At 41.8% G+C, this 22,281-nt stretch overlaps 1 protein-coding gene across 1 annotated transcript in view; it reads left to right on the top strand.

Annotated features, from left to right (window-relative positions):
* Positions 1–3,134: 3,134 nt before the first annotated feature.
* The window catches only part of cngb1a (cyclic nucleotide gated channel subunit beta 1a), a gene marked incomplete at both ends in the record, with an annotated part of 31,463 nt that continues 12,316 nt past the window's right edge, over positions 3,135–22,281 (top strand). The window contains 6 exon segments of the mRNA XM_083759376.1: positions 3,135–3,242; positions 4,397–4,554; positions 5,921–5,962; positions 9,826–9,954; positions 10,001–10,481; positions 12,627–12,808. Coding sequence (XP_083615502.1) covers positions 3,135–3,242; positions 4,397–4,554; positions 5,921–5,962; positions 9,826–9,954; positions 10,001–10,481; positions 12,627–12,808 — 1,100 coding nt within the window.

Here is a 22,281-nt window from a genome sequence, read left to right as displayed (position 1 = left end):
AGGCTGCATGAACAACACTCGAGCGCTCAGTTTTCTGCCCCCTCAATGTCGTAACTCTGTCTTACTCTATGGCTCTGGGCGCTGAGGGCCTCTTAATTAGAATAACAGGAGAAGGAGGAGTTGGTGGGACTCAGGAACACACAAATCAGTTATTCTGCTAGTTACCGTGCAGCTATGAAACATAATTAACTTATTGTACTTTTACTCACCAACTGTCAATGACATAAAAACACGTGTATATGCCTGTATAAACAGTGGGCCTTTACTGTTTACTAGTTCATCACGGTGGAACAAACGTCATCATACAAATCTTAATTAGCTGTGTGTACGAACGGCATATGTAAGGGATTATTTGTAGTGTAAACTTGTGCGTTTTGTTTGTAAGCTATAAATGGGCAGCTACCATGTGTGAAGCACAGGTTTTAGTACAAGGGGGTTCCACCGCGCCTCAAGTCTATTTTAGGCTGCTTCTGGTGCATCTCAGGAACAGGACTGGTATAAGGCACTGGAGCAGACTCGGACAGTTCAAAGCCTTTATTTGGCAGGGTGTAAGTAAGAAAACGGGCACCCTGTCAAATGACCTGAGATCAGATTCATATGAGGTTTCCACTGGACACACACTGGTCTGATGAACCCATTCTGACCTGAGATCAGATTCTAAAAATGTCAGTCGTTCTTCGATTTTTCAAAAAATAGCAGACCTACAAGCTCATATCGCGCCACTCGGTGGCGCGATATGAGCTTGTAGATCTGCTATTTTTCAATAGCTAAAGCATAACATGATGCTGACACCAAAATGGGTGCCCGGTCAGAATGGGTTAACTGTCCGAGTCTACTTTTTGCCGTAGCACATATTATGCTACATATGCACTATGTTCACCAACACATATTTTAGTATACAGTATCATGTTCATGAACAATAAACGCATGAGTTGGAAAATATGTTGCTGAGAGCGTGCTTGTCAAGTTGAATAGATTAGAGGAGAATTGGTTCATGTCATGTATTATGAAATCAGTCAATCCATCTGTCTGTCTGTTAGTAAAACAAACAATCAGTCACCCACCCATTCATCCATCTCAATCCATCCATTAATCAATCTGTTTGGTTTATATGAGCTGCATTTATGTATGAAAGGTGCTATACAAATAAAGTTTATTATTATTATTATGATTATATACTGTATTGTGTTTGTGACTTTTAACCATGACCAACTACCTCCAAAATGTATTCAGGTATAGGGACTAGGGCTGTCCCCGACTAAGGATTTGTATAGTCGACTGATAGATGAATAAATTTGCTGTTAGTCGACTAATAGTCGACTGAGCACCCCCCCCCAAAAATTGTGAACATCGACTGAGAGGCTTGTCATTAGCCAGATTGATCAGGCCAGCGCATGTGCGATTCAAGTCACAGGCAGTGGCACATTGCCACACAGGCAGACACACATTGGAGATTTGAACAGTCAGAATGTTCAAATGTGTTTATGTCCCCCACAGACCTAGTGGAATAATACAATATTTTTGTATATTTTTGTAAATATTGTATTTTTATATACAATATTTTGGGGTAAGAAAAACAACCAATCAGTCGACTGAGACCCGTTCCGATCGATTAGTCGACTAACCGAGGTCAGCCCTAATAGGGACTACCACCCACCATAAAAATAACATGCACCACTTTTAGATGTGGGATGTGCAGTATGAGGAGGGGATGTAAGAGCACTCATTTTAATTTGCACAATGTATATCTTGTACTTTGTATGACCAATACAATATGCAGTATCATGAGGTTAAGGAAAAGGTTGGTTCGCTCAGCAGCACGTTTGGGCCTCCTGTGTTTTACAACAAGGTTTTACAACAAATGCATGAGTGCCGTGATTGTTTTCCACCCTAAAACATGATCATCAGGTGTTATTGTTATATAAGGAGGTATAACTTTTTCAAAAAAGTGTACAGTATTTGTTAAAATGTTGTTTTTATGTGGACACGCCCACCAGTTCATTAAGTATGCCTGGTTTGCCTGGTGGGTGGTGATGGGTGGTGATCCACCTGAACTGAAGCCGCACCCACAGCTGTAGTTGTATGATAAAAGGGGAGGGGTTAGGGGAGGGGCTGATAGTGTAATGTCACTATATTACTGTTTATTTCATTGGCCCGTTTGACTGTCAAGGGTTCATCCTCCAGGAAGAAACCCTAAATACAAAGTTAATACACCATTGCACATAAAAACGACTCCAGGGTGTCTAATGAAGTGCTGTCACATGGAAAACTGGAAAAATACAAGAATTGTGGCACTCCATCTTTAAAATCAAATTCAACCTTGGTGGATGGAATAGGTTATCACGATAAACAAATTGAGTGCTCCCTTAACCCCGTCTTAGACAATAATATACATTTGGGCCTTACTTACTTACCCCTAAACTTATTAGCTGCATTTTACTATTTTGAAAAACATTTTGAAATAGTTCAACTACCCAGTCTACATTGACACGTTAGCTTGCAGTTAAGGGCTAAGGCCCTGGGACACTACCCAACTTTCAGCCTAGTTTCCATTTAAAGGGACACTTTACCCTTTTTGCAAAAAAAAATATATGATAGTTCAGATTTGTTTTACACACACACACACACACACACACACACACACAGTCACACACACACACACACACACACACACACACACACACACACACACACACACATAGATTTCCTCACTCATTTATTTTCTTCAAAGTAGAAACTTAATGGCATGCAATGATGACTAATTAGAAACAGTTGTATGATACAACACAAGCCTTTATTTTGATTTGACATCCAACCAGAAACCAAAGTATTTACACCACTCCACCCACTCGATGGGAGTTCCATCTCGAGTGGAGATGTTCACTGGAGCTGCAATAGCATTTGGAGTGACCAACATAGCCTTGTTTTTTTGTTTTTTTACTGTTTAACAATGCTTTTTTCCATTATTTATGTGTGTAGCTATGATACACACATAAACAAGGTGATATATTTGTATTGGACTCATTGGTATACATGTACTACAGACACTACAGACTACACATTTTATTTTGTAAGAATTGGGTGTGGAATAATGGAACACGTACACACACACACACACACACACACCCTGTGACATGTGTTCCGTTAACATCATTCAAAACCCATCAGAATCGGTGGTGGAAGTGGCGACCAGCAAAAAAGCGGTCACACCGCCCCAGAAGTCCATGTACGAGGAGTACATGGTACGTATGTTTTTAATTATGCTTTGTTTCCCAGTGGAATGTGCTTCACTGTCTGCCTGTTCTGTATTTACATTGCATTCATATGTAATGTCCATTAATATACAATGTCACGTCCAAATAAACAAAGTAAAAGCCCGGAGCCAATGAGGTGAGTCTATATAGGTCAAAGGGCATTCATTCACTTTAGATCAAAGAAATGTTTCTCTGTATTTCTCTCCCCGTGTTTTTACCCTAACTTTATAATTAAAGTTAGGCTATATTAGGTTAGGGTGGTCTTTTTATTTATTTAAAACAAAAAGTTTTTTTGTTAAAATCACTAATCATTGCTATAGTGTTTGTTCGGTAACAGGAATGTCTCTCCAGCGCTTTAATAAACTTTACAGACTTTTTATACAGCTTCTCTGTTAGGTGACACATTTTCTGCCAATAAGGAGGGAGTAGCCATTTTTCAGCTTAAGTTTTATAGTATTCCAGATCCAATTTTGTCTGCTCATTTCTTTGTGTCATCACTTAGGCCTCATTCACATGTATACCAAACGCCAATCAAGCAAATGTTTGGTAGTTTTTTCCAATGGGAGTCACATGGTTTGACCAAACAGTTTTGTTTGTTGAAGGGGAGGGGCAGAACACCACCAGCAATCAGCAATCAAACACAAATGTTTGGTCAAACCATGTAACTCCCATTGGAAAAGCATTGTGGTGGCCCCAAAAAAACGACCAAACATTTGCTTGATTGGTGTTTGGTACGTGTGAATGAGGCCTTACAATTCCACTTAATCTGTACCCCGAGTCCTGACTGCATTCTCTATCCCGATTGGACGAAATTTGTATCCCGACCTGAAAATGCATTTTCTGTTTAATAAAAAGCTGGAGAGACATGGAAACTTGATCCTGTTACACTAGCAATGATTCTATCGCAACATAGAGCTTTTAAATGTTAACCAAAGAAAATCACTTACCATACTTTCAAGAAGTAGTGAAAATAGCTGATCTACAAGCTCGCAACGCAGCTCAAAACAAGAGAGATCTGCTATTTTCACTGGTTTGGGTCCCGGGCAAACGTCTAATCTCTCTTTTGGGTCTCGAGCTGAAAGGTTTGGCAAACGACGGCCTTATACAGCTGCCCCCGTGAAAAAGATAACATGTGTTTGCAGGAGCGAATGGAAAAGGAAAAGGAGACCGCCGGCAAAATAGAGACTGCTCTACAGGCAGCCAAGAAAACAGAGAGTGCTCTACAGCTGGCCAAAGAACAACAGGAGTCTAAAGCTGAGATGAAGGAGATGACCGTAGAAAGTCAGGACTCTAAGAAACAGTAAGTGTCACCAGAGAACAAACAGAAGCACATTCTGAAGAGCAGACCTGGCCAATATGGGCTACTTGGTAGCCTTGTTTTGATTGCTATACTGTGTGATGGATGGTGATTGCATAAGCATGTAGTGTAGCTCTGATGTGCTCTGAATGAAGTGTCAGGGCTTCAGCCAACGGGGTTGGTCGCTGGTGGACACGCACTAAAATTGTGCTAAAATGCGACCACCAACAAAGCGCTGTACTGAGTTGGGTTTCAGGGCCTAATGGTAGGTGATTGCTCTCTAGTCTTTGACTAAAAGGAAGACAGGGGGGGGGGGGGGGGGGGGCGTGCACAGACATTTCGAGGGGCAGGTGCTCAAGTGAAAAAAAGGACACCTTGCTGTGCGGTGCGTGGAGCAAAAATAGCCGATCTACAAGCTCAAAATGCGTCGCGATGCGACGCGTTTTGAGTTTGTAGACCGGCTATATTTGAATTGAAAACCCGAATAATTTTGCTATTTTTCAATTGGAATCCTGAAAAGTAACCTTTTTTATTGAACTTCAAATGCATTTAGTTATGTTAACTTCATGAACTGTTAACATAACTTACATTTAATACTACGGTAGTCATGAAGTGATCAAAGCGTGTTTGGAATTGTAACAGCTGAAATCAATACTATATCAGTATTCTGATATTAACATGCGGGCCGCATTAAGTGAAGGTGGGGGCCGCATGATGTAGCTCCCGGGCCACCAGTTTCCCACCCCTGCTGTACACTGTACAAAACAAAAATGTAATGAACAAACTGTACAAAAACAAACTTTTGAAAAAGGGCACATTGCTGTCCAGAGGGCAAAAGGGCAGGTGCTCTAGCGCAGGGGTTCTCACCGTTTTTGGCCATGTCTCGCACCCCCCCCCCCCCCCAGGTTGAGAACCCTTGCTCTGGCACTACCTCGTGTCTTATCTGTGCACGCCCCTGAGGGGGGGTGTGGCGGGGTGGGGAATCAAGCAAGAGGGGAGGAGAGGTATGTGGATGACTATGTGCTAGATTAGAGCTAGACAAGGCGTACTGTTGTCATTGGAAGGGGCGTGATATTTCCTCCCTGTGTGTTGGACAAGGGTATAGGCTCAGTGAGATGTGCTTTCAGGCGTGCTGGCTCCACCTAATGGAGTCAATGTATAATGCTATGTGGGCCTGAGTCTTGGATAGAAAGAGTTGAACATCACATGCATGCATGCACTCATGCATGCAAGCACATACACACACACACACACACACACGCGCGCGCACACACACAACACAGATGCACATAACACTCCCACCAGGACATTGCGTCTTCATGGAGACCTCCTGCCATAAAACTGTCCTGACGCTGTTTGTTTTGAAAAGGCTGCCCAAAATCCCAGAGGAAGACGAACCAGAGGAACCAGAGTAAGTCTGACTGTACCTTTTATTCTTGCACTCTGCCGCAAATCCCTCCTGCAACTCTCTTACAGTGTATTGCACTGTAGGAATTAAGCCCGCGCATGCAAAATTAAGTATAGGCTGCACTTGAACGCTACACACTTTGTTGTACATCAAATAGGCCCCCTTTCCACCGGTTGGTTCCCAATGAGAACCGGTTTAGTTCTTTTTGGAACGTTAATTGGAACGTTAATTATGAATTGAGTGGGCAAAAAAAACATACCTACAGTACTGTATATAAAATTGTTATCACCATGAAACTTCCCTAGTTGATTACTTGCACGAATGATTTATTGTATTACGAATAATATTTTTTGTAAATGAGGCATTATGTATAGGAAAATATGCAAAAAATAGATAATATGAAAAAGCTACTAAAAAGCTAAAGCTACTTTACTTATATTGATCATATAAACAATCTAATATAGGTATAGTTTTGCCCACTCAATTCATAATTAACGTTCCAATTTTTGGAGCTCTGGCTCATGGACTAAGAACCAAAAAGAACTGAACCGGTTCCCATTGGGAACCAACCGGTGGAAAAGGGGTCATAGTGAAAATAGCCACAAGCTCACGTGTTGTGAGCTTGTGGCTTTTTGCCGACTGTTCGTCTATTCCCAGAACCGGGACCTCTCATGAGGGTTCATGCAGTTAAAGGTTCACAACAAGAATCCTGATGATGACCTTTGACCCCGGAAAATAACATGTATTTTACTGAAAGCTTCAATATTTATTTTTCTTCAACTGTTTTAACTGACCAGAGCTTAATGTGAAACATGTTATAATGAATGACATGTAATGTGACGCTTTTTGAAAGCTAGAAAGCTAGTTCCTGCTTGTAATGCATTATTAGGCAATACTATAGCATGTGCAATGCTAACAGTGCATTATAATCAGTGACTTTCCTAACATGGCGAGATATAGTACCAATTGTTGTTTATGTTATGCACAACCTGTTTGTCCCCTCATGCACAATCTCTGGGAGAAAGACTCCTGTGGGAGATAACAGGATGATGAGCAGAGAATGGCCAAGACAAAGAAAATAATCCTAAAAAGGACAAGACTCTTGGAGAGTGAGTTAGAGGAGTTAGAGGAGGTGGGAGCCATTGAGCTTGTGAAATCAAAGATCATGATAGAAATATCAAGCACCTACTTGTCACGCAGGATGGTCAGCATATTGATGGACATGTTATATTCAGGACGTTATAACGACAGAGGAAGGTTTTGAATCAGTTCATCCACAGAAGAGAGTGGCCATCCTTATAGAGCAAACACACAGAAAGCAAAATAACAGTAGGAGTTCTGAAAATCCAAAAATAACCAATAAACCAAATGCATTGAGGAAATACAGCTGCCAGAGGGCAACGTCGACTCTGGACCGCGTCACAAAACTGAATTGGACACCGCAGAAAAGATGTTTGCTGCACATAAAATGGAAAATGGAACTTCAAGGACCACTTCACCACATCTTCATATACTAGCTCCTCACTAATAATCATGATAAAATGGCACTTTTCTACTCTGTGTTTATAGGAGGGCTGTGGGCAGTTCAGAAACCCATGGGGAATCAAACCTAAACTGCAAGCTTTCTAGTCCTGAAAAGTTGCAATGCGAAAATGGAAGCCGTCACGATAATACAAATCTAAACATTTTTGCGAAAAAATATTGTTAAAAAACATCTGCCTAACTATGATGTCACTGGTGGAGGGGTTTCTGAACTGCCCACAGCCCTCCTATGAGACACAGACTGAGTAGAACAAAATTGTGCCATTTTATCATGATTATTAGTGAGGACCTATCATATGAAGATAGGTTGAAAAGTGGTGAAGTGGTCCTTTAATCAAATCAAGCGATAGTCTCAGGAAAAAAAAAAAAAAGTGGTAGTACAGAATGCCTAAAATATCAAAGGAAGTCCAACCACACAGCAGGACAATGGGAGAGATAATGAAAACATGAAGGCAGTTACAGCTGATGAGAAATAATTTCTGGAAAGTTAAAAATAAATGCTGAAGATAAAGATAAAGAGTGGAAAGGTAGAACGTAATATGCCAAAGGGGATACAAATTAAATACATCAGAGATAGTTGGGGGAAAAAAACGTCACAGACACTGAAACCCGTGAACAAGGTGTAACATGTGACCCCGAAGAGAGTAATGAGAATACAGCAGTGGTTCTCAAGACTACTGAAAGCCCCCATAGGTCCCATGTTAGACCCATAAATGTTGTTTAATGTAAACTTTTATGATTCAAATGTCATCTATAGGCTTAGCAGATGAGATTAAGCTTCGTTGCTAAAAGTTGCACGTTGAGCAATTTCAGTTATTAGCATAATATGTGATTATTATATGTGACCATTAACATCCTATATATCAGTATGGCTAAAAAGTCCAAATGTCATCATTCTTTAAGTAGCATGAGACATATGAAACTAGGGGGTTTTCATGATTTTGAATCCATTCCAAGGATTAGTTTTGCACAAAAAACACTCCTTGGGAGGAAAACAGCCATAGCCGTCATCACAAATGTGATGAGGTCAGCACATTTGGGATATGCCCGAATTTAGCCCAAGGAGTGTTTTTTGTGCAAAACTAATGCTTGGAATGGATTCAGAATCATGAAAACCACCCATAGTTTCATATGTCTCATGCTGAAATTTTGCCTTATATTGGATGTTAATGGTATGGTCACATATTATGCTAATAACTCAAATTGCTCAACGTGCAACTTTTAGCAACCAACCAATCCATTAGGCCTATAGATAACATTTCTATCATAAAAGTTTACATTAATCACCATTTCTGGGTTCATGGAATTTCCAGTAGAGTGGAGAACAAATAAAAAAGTCCATTACTGCATCAAAAGTAATCAACAAACTGTAGGCTACTATAAAAACTAGCCTAAACATTGGCCAAATAATACAGTATAAGACGGAGGCAAACATTGAGAAAACAGCAGATCTATACAAGTTCACAACGCCTCGCAACGTGAGCTTGTAGATGGGCTATTTTCACAATATTTACAGTTTTATCTGTGGAGCAGAGTACTAAATGTAATGCCTCAACTCTACATTCCAAGTAGGCTACTTATCAGGGTGGGGGGTCTCCAGTTCAACGGTTCAAATTATGATTCTCTTGGGGGAGTCAGGGCCTGGAAAGGTTGAGAACCACTGGAATACAGCATCAACCCAGGACTCAGTGCAAGACAAACAATGTGTGCTACTTTATATTTCCGTAGTGTGACTGTCCATGCTCACGTAGCTTGCCACCTGCTGCATATGCATTGCGTTGAGGCTTTATTCATTCTATGCACCGAACCCCTGTTGCCTACTGTACAGTATGTTTCACTCATGTCTTATGTTGTTTTGTAACATCTTCTTCTGTGAATCAGGCCAGGCGTCGTCGAAAGGTACGTTGGGCTTGTTTGAGCGAAGTCTAAAGATCTAGATGAGAGATCACTGAGGCGTGGAGCTTAAATGGTGCAATAGAGTCTATTGGGAAACTGTTTCCCAAACCCATTTGTGGGTTGCGGACACATTGTTATTTATCTTTTGGTTTCCTAAATCTTGTTTTTAATTTATTATTAATTCAAAACAGTTTCAAAAGCAAAACTATTCATGAATTAAAAACAAATATTTGAGCAAACTAATTTCTGGTACTACAAACAGTGACACTCTTTGGCTTCATTTTTGTCCACAATCACACCTCATAAGTCTGCAATCTATGAGTGTGGCCAGACTATGGACAACTAGTTTGATCATTTCTACTTCTGTAAAACAACAATGTACATATTGATGATGGAAGCGTCAAAGCTGCTTTTGTATCTTTGTGCAGCCTTAAAGAAGTCCCTGGGGATGAACCTGAAGCAGAACCTGAACCAGAACCTGAGCCAGAACCTGAAGCAGAACCTGAACCAGAACCTGAGCCAGAACCGGAACCAGAACCTGAACCAGGTACTATACAGTCTGAGCCAGAAGCTGAACCAGAACCAGAATCAGCTACTAAACAGTCAGAGCCAGAACCTGAACCAGAACCAGCTACTACACAGTCAGAGCCAGAACCTGAACCTGAACCTGAACCTGAACCAGAACCAGCTACTACACAGTCAGAGCCAGAACCTGAACCAGAGCCTGAACCTGAACCAGAACCAGCTACTACACAGTCAGAGCCAGAACCTGAACCAGAGCCTGAACCTGAACCAGAACCAGCTACTACACAGTCAGAGCCAGAACCTGAACCTGAACCAGAGCCAGAACCTGAACCAGAACCTGAGCCAGAACCTGAAGCAGAACCTGAGCCAGAACCTGAAGCAGAACCTGAACCAGAACCTGAAGCAGAACCTGAACCAGAACCTGAGCCAGAACCAGAACAAGAACCTGAACCAGCTACTACACAGTCAGAGCCAGAACCTGAACCTGAACCAGAACCAGAACCTGAACCAGAGACAGCAGGTAAAGACACGGCAGAAGATGTGGAGGGTGGACGTGAAGGTCAGATTCAAGAGTTCTACAACAGAATCAAAATAAACAGATGCAGACAATGCTGTAATTGCTATTTTCACTTCAATATGTGGTTTAGCACTGCATTGTCTTATCAACTTGTCATTGCTTCCCATGGCTGTCTCTCAGTTTCCGCCACCTTTTCTCCAGTAAAGAGCATGTTGCTTCGAATACCCCACATTGCCAAGTGCCTCCCAACTTACCGACAACTGCAGCATAAAATAAAACATGGCGCTTCTAAATTGTCCAGCCTGCTGCCGGAGCATTGTCAACCGACTCAATTGCCTTAAACTGCCCAGACCCCTTCTCAGCAAGATTAATGGCAGTCCTCATACCAACAAACTTTGAAGTGCCAAACCTACCTACCACAGCCTACCTACCTACCTACCGACCACAGCACAGCTTGTTCTTTGGCTTTGCATCTCTTGTCGCTCTGCACAACTGCACTGTTTCGCAATGAGCTGCCAACCGACCAGGTGACCTCAATGTTTTAGAACCGTGCTGTGCTGTGCTGTGCTGTGCTGTGCTGTGCTGTGTTGTGCTGTGCTGTGCTGTGCTGTGCTGTGCTGTGCTGTGCTGTGCTGTGCTGTGCTGTGCTGTGCTGTGCTGTGCTGTGCTGTGCATTCAAGTAATGTGCTTTTGCTCCAAGGTTTGGGACCAAGTACAATTACTTTGTTACTGCATTTCAGTATAACTTTTATGTATGCATAGTTTACTTCCCTTGATTATTCATTCACTGAACACCGAAGCTACTTTTCCATACATTTAACGATAAAAGGAGCATTCATTGATTTGGGTGATTTGGAGAAAAAAAACAGTCCGCCACGGTAACGAGATGTACACATGCACACATGTGCACACATGCTACAGTGGGGGGGAGACACAACAGGCCAACAGCTGGTGTACCAAGGCCCCCACTCGATCCTGATTGGATGAAGGCTAGGCCCTCTAGCCAAAAACGAAACCTACGTTTTTTTGACCCCAGGGGAAACTGGGAACAGGGAGGAACTCCTTATAGTCAGCACACTCTATACTCTATAGTATGGAGGATTATCAAGAAAATAAATTAGAAAATGTGATAATTTGAATTAAGTGAAATCACTGAATAGACCTTTAAAGATATGTGACCCAGCTTAACTGAGGGGCTGCCACCGTGCAGCCCCTCAGTTAAGCTTTTCACCGCAGGAGAAAAAAGCATAAAAAAAAAAATCCAAAATGAGTTAATAGCACAGGCAGACTCTTCACATACTAGAGCATGTCTGAAATAAATGTCAGAGCTGAAATCGACATTTAAATACCTATCTAATGTAACTATAATTCACTCAATGTCTGAATGAATGTCGGTCTGAATGAATGATTGTCTGAAACACTGTCGTAGCTCCTCACTGGCTGGACCAAACGCTCCGACTTTTCACACAGGCATTGCCCATAATGTTAGGTAGGTCTTAACAAAGCCCTTTTTTCAATTTAACAAAGTATTAATTAATAATTAATTTATAAGTGAATTAAAAATTATCATCGACTTACATGGGAAAATGCGAAAACGTCACTTGGAGGGGAGGTTTATAATAATTAACATTAATGTAATAAACAGCCCACTTTACATTTCGCCTTATAACTCTTGAACCGTACGTCATAAAATCAAAAATTCACTTTCCCTGGATTCCGTGGGTCATGACGCATCTCCCCATATAGGCCACGCCCATTTGTGTCAGGATAGACTTTCAGCCAATTTGACTCTTCTTCAAAACACACTTTTTGGTGCCCGGGCTAGTAACCGTACACGGACGGCCGCAGCACATGTCGGGAGCCACAGGTGATTTTAAACCTGCAGCACCCGGGTTACTTTTAACGACGGTGTTGTCGGACTAATGACTGTAGGACTGTTGGCATGTCTAACCAACGTACAGTATATACACCCCCTGGTCCAGACTGATTACACCTCAAAATAATAGGATCTATGACTTCGTTGTACTACCCACTGTACATCATTTGGTGTTCATATATTTGGATATATTAATGGTGAATAAATATAAAGTGCAGAGAGTTCAAGTGTTCAGGTCAGGTCTGGATAATCAGATTTAGCCCATTATAGCGGTGCGTATATGTGTTAGCTATGTTAGCAAACGGTTTGAGAGAGCTGTGATGTGTTCCACAGCCAGCTCATTGACCCCCACAGTGACAGTGGAGGATGTGGATGGGAGCATGACTATCCCAGTGATCGTCACACCTGACCAGATGGTTGAAGAAGAGACCGAGGAGACGATCGCCGTCGCCCAGACCCAGGCCAACCTGCTGCAGGCGGAACCAGCGGACGAGTGAGACAAAGCACACACGCACACACACACTCACACACACACACACACACACACACACACACACACACACACACACACACGTGTCTGTGTGTGTGTGTGTGCATGCTTAAAAACACAAGAGTGTCTGGCTGCAGAACTGATCACGTGACCAGCTGGCAGCTGCAAGGGGAGGGGCCGGGGGGGGGGGGGGGGGGGGTGCCAACCAGAGGAAAGGAAACAGAGAAACGGAAACAGATAATCGGAAACATAAAAGCGGCGTTCCCTTGTCGGAAATGGATTGTTTTCTGCGTCTGTCCCTGGCTGCCTGTGTCCATCCGAGCCTGAGAATTGCGTTTGGTTGGTTTTCAAGTGTCACTGTTGTGCAGCCTAACACACACACACACACACACACACACACACACACACACACACACACACACACACACACACACACACACACACACACACTTCATCCTTTTTGCAACCAGATCATATTTTAATGATGTTTGGGAGACAAGAAACACTTTCCTGGGGTTTTTATGTGGGTAGGCCTAATAGGTGTTTTTAGATATTTTTGTATTTCAAAGTGTCCATGATGTCATGGACACTGGGCTCACTTACTTCCTGGACTACATGTTGTCTCAGTACAGCTGAATTCCAATACCACAACTTTCACACTCGCTCACTCTCCTCGCGTCCTCCACTCGCTCCTCGGCTCCGTGGTGGAACAATACAGTGTCACACAGCTGGATCATGCACTGGAACTCCGAACAGAGCCGTACAGTCTACAGAATAGACAATTCATCATTTTGTGCATGTAACCGAGGGTCCGAGGCCAATGTGTATGTATTGGTAACATGTGCAAGGCAAGGCTATTTATTCCTGAAAATAGTGAATAAGCGCCAGGATGCGCACACGTATAAATCACCCCCCCCCTCCTCCGACAGTATAAGTCCTCCTCCGACGGTCTTTGCAAATAACGGACACTATAACAGGAATTAGGTTACAAGTCTCTCTGACTTACATAGCCTATTCAGTTCAGTCCACATATAAATAAATACATTTTTGTCACCGTCATTCATAGCAGTCTGTGCATTCAGGCATGCACAGAGATAAATTAACTATAGCTTTTGAGGTGTGCACAATATAGCCGGCCTAATGTATATATCCTACTTTTATTATGCTTATATGACACAACGCAATAAAGCCAGTGGCTTGTTGTGGTCCTTTCACTTTCACATTATGTAGGCACAGTGCGTGCATGTGTGTGTTGGGTCAGCGACTCAGCCGCCGGTGGATGGGGGGGGGGGGGGTGCATAGTATCGGGTTTCAAGCAGTGTTTTATGTGCCACATGTGGAGGAGGCGGACTTATGTCACTGGAGAAGGAAAAAACATGTACACGTGATGCGGAAATCCGCTGCGAGGAGACAAAACACCCCACCGAGCCTGCACCTGATGTACACTCGCTCTATGCCGTGTCTCGGAGAGCCCACTCGGCTCCTCCACTCAACTCCACTCTCCTCCTCGATGGAGCACTTTAACAATCGGAACGTTAACCATTTCCGGGTCACGCTGGAATGACCCCGAGTGACCGAGTGGGAGTGAGCGAGTGGCCGAGATTTTGGGTATTGGAATTTAGCTGTAACAACATATCCACAAGGAGGAACCGTGCACCAAAGCATTATGGGAATTGTAGTCCAGGAAGGAAGTGAGCCCAGTGTCCATGACATCATGGACACTCTGAAATACAAAGATTTCTACACACATTTTAAATATTTAACACATATTACCCACATAAAAACCCCAGGAGAGTGTTCTTGCCAAAACTGTCATTTTAACAAGCATAATAATGGAGAATCATTGGGCAAAAAGTGCATGGCAAAAATGTGATTCTGAGGTCAATGACCCCTCAAGGTCACCAGAGGTCAGTGTTTCCACATCTGAAATCAAACCTTGATATGTAGATGATTATGCAGAAAGTTTCATTAGTCAGGGATCCAGTCACCCCAAATCTGAAGACCTGTGATGTCATGCTATACTTGCATATGGGTAATAGTCAACACAGATACTTTGATTTGTGGTTGATTTTAATAATATTGTGTGAAATCTACCTAATTGACCTATTAGGCGGGTGAGAATATGGTTTGACCCCAAAAAAATTGCAACAAAAGGTTTCTCAACTGATTTATGTAGTATTGGGTGTCCTTAACAACATACTAAAAGTCTACCAAAGTCTGACCCCGAAAGGTGTTATTTTCAAGATGGCGTCCAAGATGGCCTAAAAACCATTAAAATAGCCTAACTCCTTCATTATTCATCCTAGACAAGTACTTTTTTTTTCCAAATTGCAGAGATACAATTAGATAATTGTGAAATCCAATATTGTGTTTGTGACTCTGTTAAAACCCTCTGAAATAGTCACCAGTTTAAAGTTAACTAAACTAAATATTTAATAAATGTCTGAATATTAATATATTTTTTGGAATAAGGTTTCAAGATATCCTCAAAACACAATAACACTACTAGTCACAATTTTCCCGAAATGTGTTTTTTTTTTCAAGATGGCCTCCGCCAGTTCTTAAAATACCATTACTCCTCCATTATTCATCCTAGAAAATGTTGGTGTCTAACCCTATGTTTTGGTTATCTAGGAATCCAATTAGCATATATAAATTATATCTAAAAGTACAATGATATATTAAAGCAATTGTTTATAACAGTGTAATAGGACATTTCCCTTTTCTATAATGCCGTACTGCCCAGGATTGGTGAATCCTGGGCTCCAGTCTCGGTCTCCCCATAGAATCCCAATCTAACCTCCCTCCACGCTGTGTCCCTGCTGCTATCCAACAAACAAGCATTGCTTTCTGCATAGACCTAATGGTCAGACTGCATGTTTGAGGGGTGCCAGGCCCTCCAATGCGTGTCTTTTGAAGTCATGTGGCAGCCAAGACTATGGACTTTAATGTTTGTTTATGGTACTAAATGACAATGTAGGATGACATGTGGCCGATATAAATACAGTGGGTGCCCCTCATTTCGTGATTTTTGCACTTTTTGCATTTTTGTACTAGCTGTTCTAGAGAGGGGAGAGGACATTCTGCGCCATAATGATCAGTCACTGGGGGCCCCAGCCACCAACCAGACGCCGACTCTCCTATGTGAGCCAGTCCGACATAGGGACACCCCTGTCTGCCTGACAAACAATGATGCACCACGTGGAGGTCTTATAACCACCACTATGTGGGTCTCACCCTCCTGTATACCTATGCCCACTCTAAGCGCCTAGCTCAGAGCCAGCAGGAGGTCCATTTGGGACCAGCATACATACATTTAGGAAAACGACTGTCTGCCTGACAGTCTTGCAACATGTGGAGGTCTTATAACCACCATCAGTGGAGACTGTCTTCACTACCTATGCTAACTCAAGAGCTCCTATCTCGGGAGTAAGAGCCAGCATGGTCCACATGGGACCAGTGGGACTAGTGAGCCAGGCGACATAGGAACACTCCTCCCAGCCTAAGCAAAACCCCAATTCCTTAGTTTCTACCTCCTCCACACTCCGTTCTCCAGCATGCCATGCCTTAGAAATTGTTTGAATCCCAAATGCTAATTTGCTTTTGGAGGGGTTGAGAACGAGGAGAGTGCAGGCTCCCTAAGCCACTTGGAGTGAGATATGTCAAAGATGAAAAGATCTTTCATGTATCGTTTGCAGAACTGTCTTTGTTGAAATGTGTGGCGTATCATTTCTCCTTCTCTACATGACAATCCTCGGAGCTCCGGAATGGTCCAACAATCCAACTGTGTGACATGTCATAATTGCTGTTACTTCAAAATGATGCAGGTCTATTCCCCCCTCCTGGACAAGAATGTATACTTGAATATTGGAATGTGGCTATTGCAATGCACAACATGGAGGTCTTAGAACTACCACCACAGGGACAGACAAGCCCCAATCTCTCAAGCTCTCAAGTACCCCATAGCTTTAATGGGACATGTATGAGCCACCTCGGACATGCAGAGAGGAGAAGACCATGAGGGTCTTCTTAACTTTGCTCTTCTGTGCTCCAAGTCCCCAGGGAGAAATCCAGTGACCCCCACTCCCCATACCAACCCTAGGCCCACTAAACTCTAGACCGGACCCCCCTTCACCTTCTCACCCAACCCCACCTATCATACGCCCCTCTGCACCCAGTAGAGACTTCTGACTACTACTCTGCACTAAGAGTAAATAGAGCGTCGCAGTCCCGCCCCCTCGAGAGACCCGGAAAAATAAATCACCGTTCATTTTCCTCATAGACTTTTCAAAAAGTATTTATTTAAAGACGTTTACGCCGCGGACAAAGCCAACTCTTGTCGTGACAAATCATGACAATAAACACAATGTTTTGGGCCAAACTATTTGTTTGGTCCAAAATATTGTGTTTGTTGTCATGATTTGTCACGACAAGAGTTGGCTTTGTACGATGTCTTTAAATAAATACGTTTCAAAATGTCTATGGGAAAAATGCATTGGGAATTATTTCCTGGGCCTGGCGCCGTCATGAAAGGGGGCGGGACTGCGACGCTCTATAATGCAATAAATTAGTTTTGGGTGGGGTGTATAGTCAAAGATGAATTATTTACAGTAGTTTGAGCCAAATGTTATCCACTGAGCTATCCAAAACGTTTCAATATTGCAATCATGTAGGCTATTATCTATCAACTGACAATATTCTCTGCCACAACCTTCTGAATTACTGAAAATTGTGACTAGTAGTGTTGTTGTGTTTTGATATCTTGAAACCTTATTACAAAAAATATATAAATATTCAGACATTTATTAAATATTTAGTTTAGTTAACTTGAAACTGGTGACTATTTCAGAGGGTTTTAAACAGAGTCACAAACACAATATTGGATTTCACAATTATCTAATTGTATCTCTGCAATTTGGACAAGTTCAATGGACTCCTAGACCCCAAAAACATAGGGTTAAACACAAAAAATACTTGTCTAGGATGAATAATGAAGGAGTTAGGCTATTTTAATGGTTTTTAGGCCATCTTGGACGCCATCTTGAAAATAACACCTTTCGGGTGGTCAGACTTTAGTAGACTTTTAGTATATTATTAAGGACACCTAATACTACATAAATCAGTTGAGAAACCTTTTGTTGCAATTTGTTGGGGGTAAGGTGCTTTTTTTCATAGATTTACTCGCCTATATAGCTAAGCCCCTCCCCAAACTGCTATGGTCCAAGCACAGCTAAGCATAACATGGGTTAGACAAACCTCTCCACCAATAAAAGATAAAAGAAATGTCACATATTTCCCCAGTGCATACGGCAGGCCTTGTTGACGGATTTGGAAGAGATGTTGAAGGTCTGGTTCCAAAAATGAACCAGTATTTAATGTGTAAAATCCATGATATTTACATTGGAATGAATGAGCCCAGCTGGAAAGTGTCCAAGTGGGAGTGTCTACTGTCCAAGTACTAGTAGAGGGCGGGGCTTTGCTATGGGTGAATTACCTCTGTAACCACCTTCAGACTGTCCACTATGGAAACTTCCTCACCAGTTCATTCGTTTCATATAGGAAGTCTACTTCCGCATTTGCTAACCAAATTTTGGTTGGCAAATGCCCGAAGTGCAACCGACCGATCAAAGTTAAAGCCCAGCTGCACTGAATCCACGGGTCCGCCTGCAGTTCACGCTCCAACCACTAGGGCCGTGTGCTTCAACGCTGGAGATCCTCACTGGGGGCTTGTATATTGCGCCTTTAGCCAAGATGTTTTACAGAGATTGTGCTACATTCACCTATTCACACACACGCACATTCATACACCAATGCTGGACGAATCCATGCAATAACCATGCTCATCGGGAGAAATTAGGGGTTCAGTGTCTTGCTCAAGGACACTTCGACATTGACTTTTGGGTGAGCTGGGGATCAAACTCGGAACCTTCCAGTTTCCAAGTGGACACCAACACTACCTCCTGAGCCACTGCTGCCCCTATGGTGCTAATATATGGGTTGTCACACTGTGTCAAGCTTTGATGGCCATGGGAAAAGGACTGTGGGCTGTATGGGACCCTGATATTACACATGTCCTGTTGAAACTGTCATCGGGCCCAAATGACATACCACATACATATGTGCATACTATAATAGGGTATAGGCCTATTAGGCCTACATATGTGACAAAAAAACATCCCAAAGGAGTAGGGACTATGCTAGTGTATGGAGGTCAGACCAGTTATGAACTTGTCTCTTGCAAATGTAAGGTTTGTGTTGGGCAGTGCAAGTGCAAAAAAGCTCAGTTACAGACTCAGTGCACACTCATAGCCCTCCATTTCTGTGAAGGTGAGTGTGAATAGTCTTCCCTGTGAAACACCCTAGGTTTGGCTTCACTTAAAGATGGAGTCAAATAGCATATGTCTTCTCTGTGTATTTTTGGTTTCTTACTGAAATCTGAAAGCCTTTGAGTCAAAAGGCCCATTCGAAAATACACCATTTTTCATCATAACCATTATCATACAACACACAGCTGTGGGCGAGGCTTAATTAAGTTCAGGTGGGTGGTGCTAATGTGAAAACCAGGTATAATTAATGAGCTGGTGGGTGTGGCCACATGAAAACATAATTTTAACACTTTCTCTACACTGAAAAATAAAATAATATTTTGAAATAAATCTTCCTCCTAGTGTATATATAATCATGTAGTACCTGATGATCATATTATTTAGGGGGGGTTGGATCACAGCACTCCATCTTTAATGAGTCTTATGAGATAGAAGGAAGAATAAAGTTCCTAATTCAAATTCTGCATCAACAAAAATGTATAATTCGACACAGAGATCACCCATAACTCCGAAAAGATGGCAGCCATTTTGAATTTGTTCAATTACAATGTTCAATTACCCCAAAAACACATTACCAAGTACGTATGGCAAATAAATTCAACAAATTGTGCCTGCAATATCATATTACATCCATAAATCATTCGAAAACGGTTGTTGCTGGTGGCCATTTTGATAAATGGCTGCCATGGGCGCCATGTTGAAAATTCATGATGCCTCCACATCCAAATCTTTTGGGAATGCCTTTGGCTATCCTATAAGTGTACCAAATTTCATGCTTTTATCACAAACTCAACGATTCCTTTATATATTGGAGCTAAGCAGCTGGACTAAGAGAGTAAAAAGAGAAAGGTGACTGAAACATATCATTGAATTATTGCATTCTAACATCAGTTAATAACTATTAAGTGTTTGAAGCAACTGTAAGCATTAGCAATCTATAGTACTGATTATGTAAGTGTTGTATTTCAAACTGACCACTTCAGAAAACGTCCATTCCCGGCATCTAGGTAGATGGAATACTGGAGCCAGGTCACCTCTTCTGTATCACAGCCATATCCTGCTCAAATAAAAGTGTCAAAAAAAATTAAATAAATAAATAAAAGTGTCAAAAGTAGTTGAAATGCTCAATGCAACATTCAAATAAAACGGCTTCTTACCAAACTGTGTGTTATAGCTGAACTGTTTTTGAGTGGTGCAACCACTCCAAGGAACAGCAATGTCCGTGTTCACATGTTGGTTCACCTATGTGACGTTAATGAGCACCAGTATGACTATGAGTACCAGTAGGGGCGCTGTTGTGCCAGAAACAGAGAGAGAGAGACAGTGCTGCACTGTTGCCTGCTAATGAGAGAGAGAGAGAGAGAGAGAGAGAGAGAGAGAGATTTGTACAACGTTATGTTAATTGTCAGAGAGGGCATCTCTCCGAACCAGCCCAATGGCCTTGTGGTTAATAATAATACTAAATAATTATAATAATTATTAGTATTGTGGTTAGTGTCTGACCTGGGACTGGGAGGTCAGGCTTCCATGCCCGGCCGGGTCATATACCAAAGATTCTGGGGGGAAAAAAAGCAGCTCACCGCTGTGGCGACCATGCGGCGCTCTTCCCCGGGCTGCAATGGGGCTCAGGGGCATGCAGTCTCGGGGCCCTTTCCCCTCTGCCCGATACCTCCAGGGTAGGGAGGGGGCCACAGACAGACATTGACTATACACATATTCTTGTGAGTTGTGGCTACCACCCTCCTGTTGTCATCATGGACATCTAGAAGGCCGTGCTAAGAATCCACTGATCCCGACTACGAGCACTAGTGGGCACTGTGGATAGGCCAACGAGCGAGGATGAGTGACCTGGTGCTGAACACAGCATATGCGAAGAGGCTTCTGTAAAATCTGGAGCTGAAATTAAAAAGGGGGGGAGGGGGGGAGAGGCAATACAAATTTACAGTAACAATTGCAGAGTTTGCAGAGCAGATACAGTATAAAATCAGACCAGTCTGAAGTCAGTGGTGCAACAGTGCCCCCTGTTGGTACTCTAAACATAGGGACGGACATAGGGACACGGGGACATTGCTGTAAAATAAGTAGGTCTACTCTACAGCAGGGGTTGGCAACCTTTGACATGAAGTGGCAGTGCTGTGTCTTCTATTTTCTTGATTGTCGCCATGCCATATCGACATTGCGTTTAATTATGACACCACATCAAAATTTAATATTTCCATCCGATTTTGATTGTTAATTTTCTCTTTGGAAATATTTTCTTTCACTATGATTATTAGACTCAATTATTATCCCATTCTGACCTGATCTCAGGTCAGAATGGGTTAATCAGACCAGTGTGTGTCCAAACCTCGTATGAATCTGATCTCAGGTCAGAATGGGTTATTATTACCACTCTGGAATATTAAAAAAAATCAAAATCTCAAGAACTAACATAAAAGAGAGATGTCTATCTGCCATTGGGGTGAATCTGTGGAACGAACTCAATACAGAACTAAAAGAGAGCAACTCCATAAGAACATTTAAAAAATCATATAAAGCTATGATAATTGACAATATATAAAATCACTTTAATATATACAATATGCATAGGCAGTAGATATTACAAAATTATATTACAAAATTATATTACAAAAAAAAAATATATATATATATAATAATAATAATATATATATATATATATATATAAATAAAATAAATTATTTGAAGTAACCACTTCAAACATAAATATACAAACACATATGCAGTAAAAGTAAACGAGAATAAAAATATACACTATATTTGAAGCAACCACTTCAAATATAAAAGTACGCTCTAAAAAAGCTAAATCTATGTGGGCGTAACGTAACTAGTAAAGGCATTTAAGCTAAATATGAATTTTCTGTTCATCATTGGTATACAAGAAGCACATCACTACAGAGAATCAGTTTTTCCCATTGCTATTGTTCCTGTTTTTGTTTTTGTTTTTTCTGTTCCTTTTTTTCCCTTTCTTCTATTATTTGAATAATTAATAAGGTGGGCATAATAAGCTGCGGCTTCAGCCCAAACCTTTTCAGTCAAACTGTAATTCTGAAACCCCCATTCTGAAATGTATTGTACTGTAAATGACTGAGATAAATAAACTAACTAACTCTCTCCCCAGTCAGAGTTAAA

This window comes from Protomyctophum parallelum (genome assembly GCF_964188405.1).
Source record: "Protomyctophum parallelum genome assembly, chromosome: 2".
Classification (NCBI taxonomy): domain Eukaryota; kingdom Metazoa; phylum Chordata; class Actinopteri; order Myctophiformes; family Myctophidae; genus Protomyctophum; species Protomyctophum parallelum.
The sequence above is the reverse complement of the archived record's forward strand: the minus strand, read 5'-3'. Positions and strand labels throughout refer to the sequence as shown.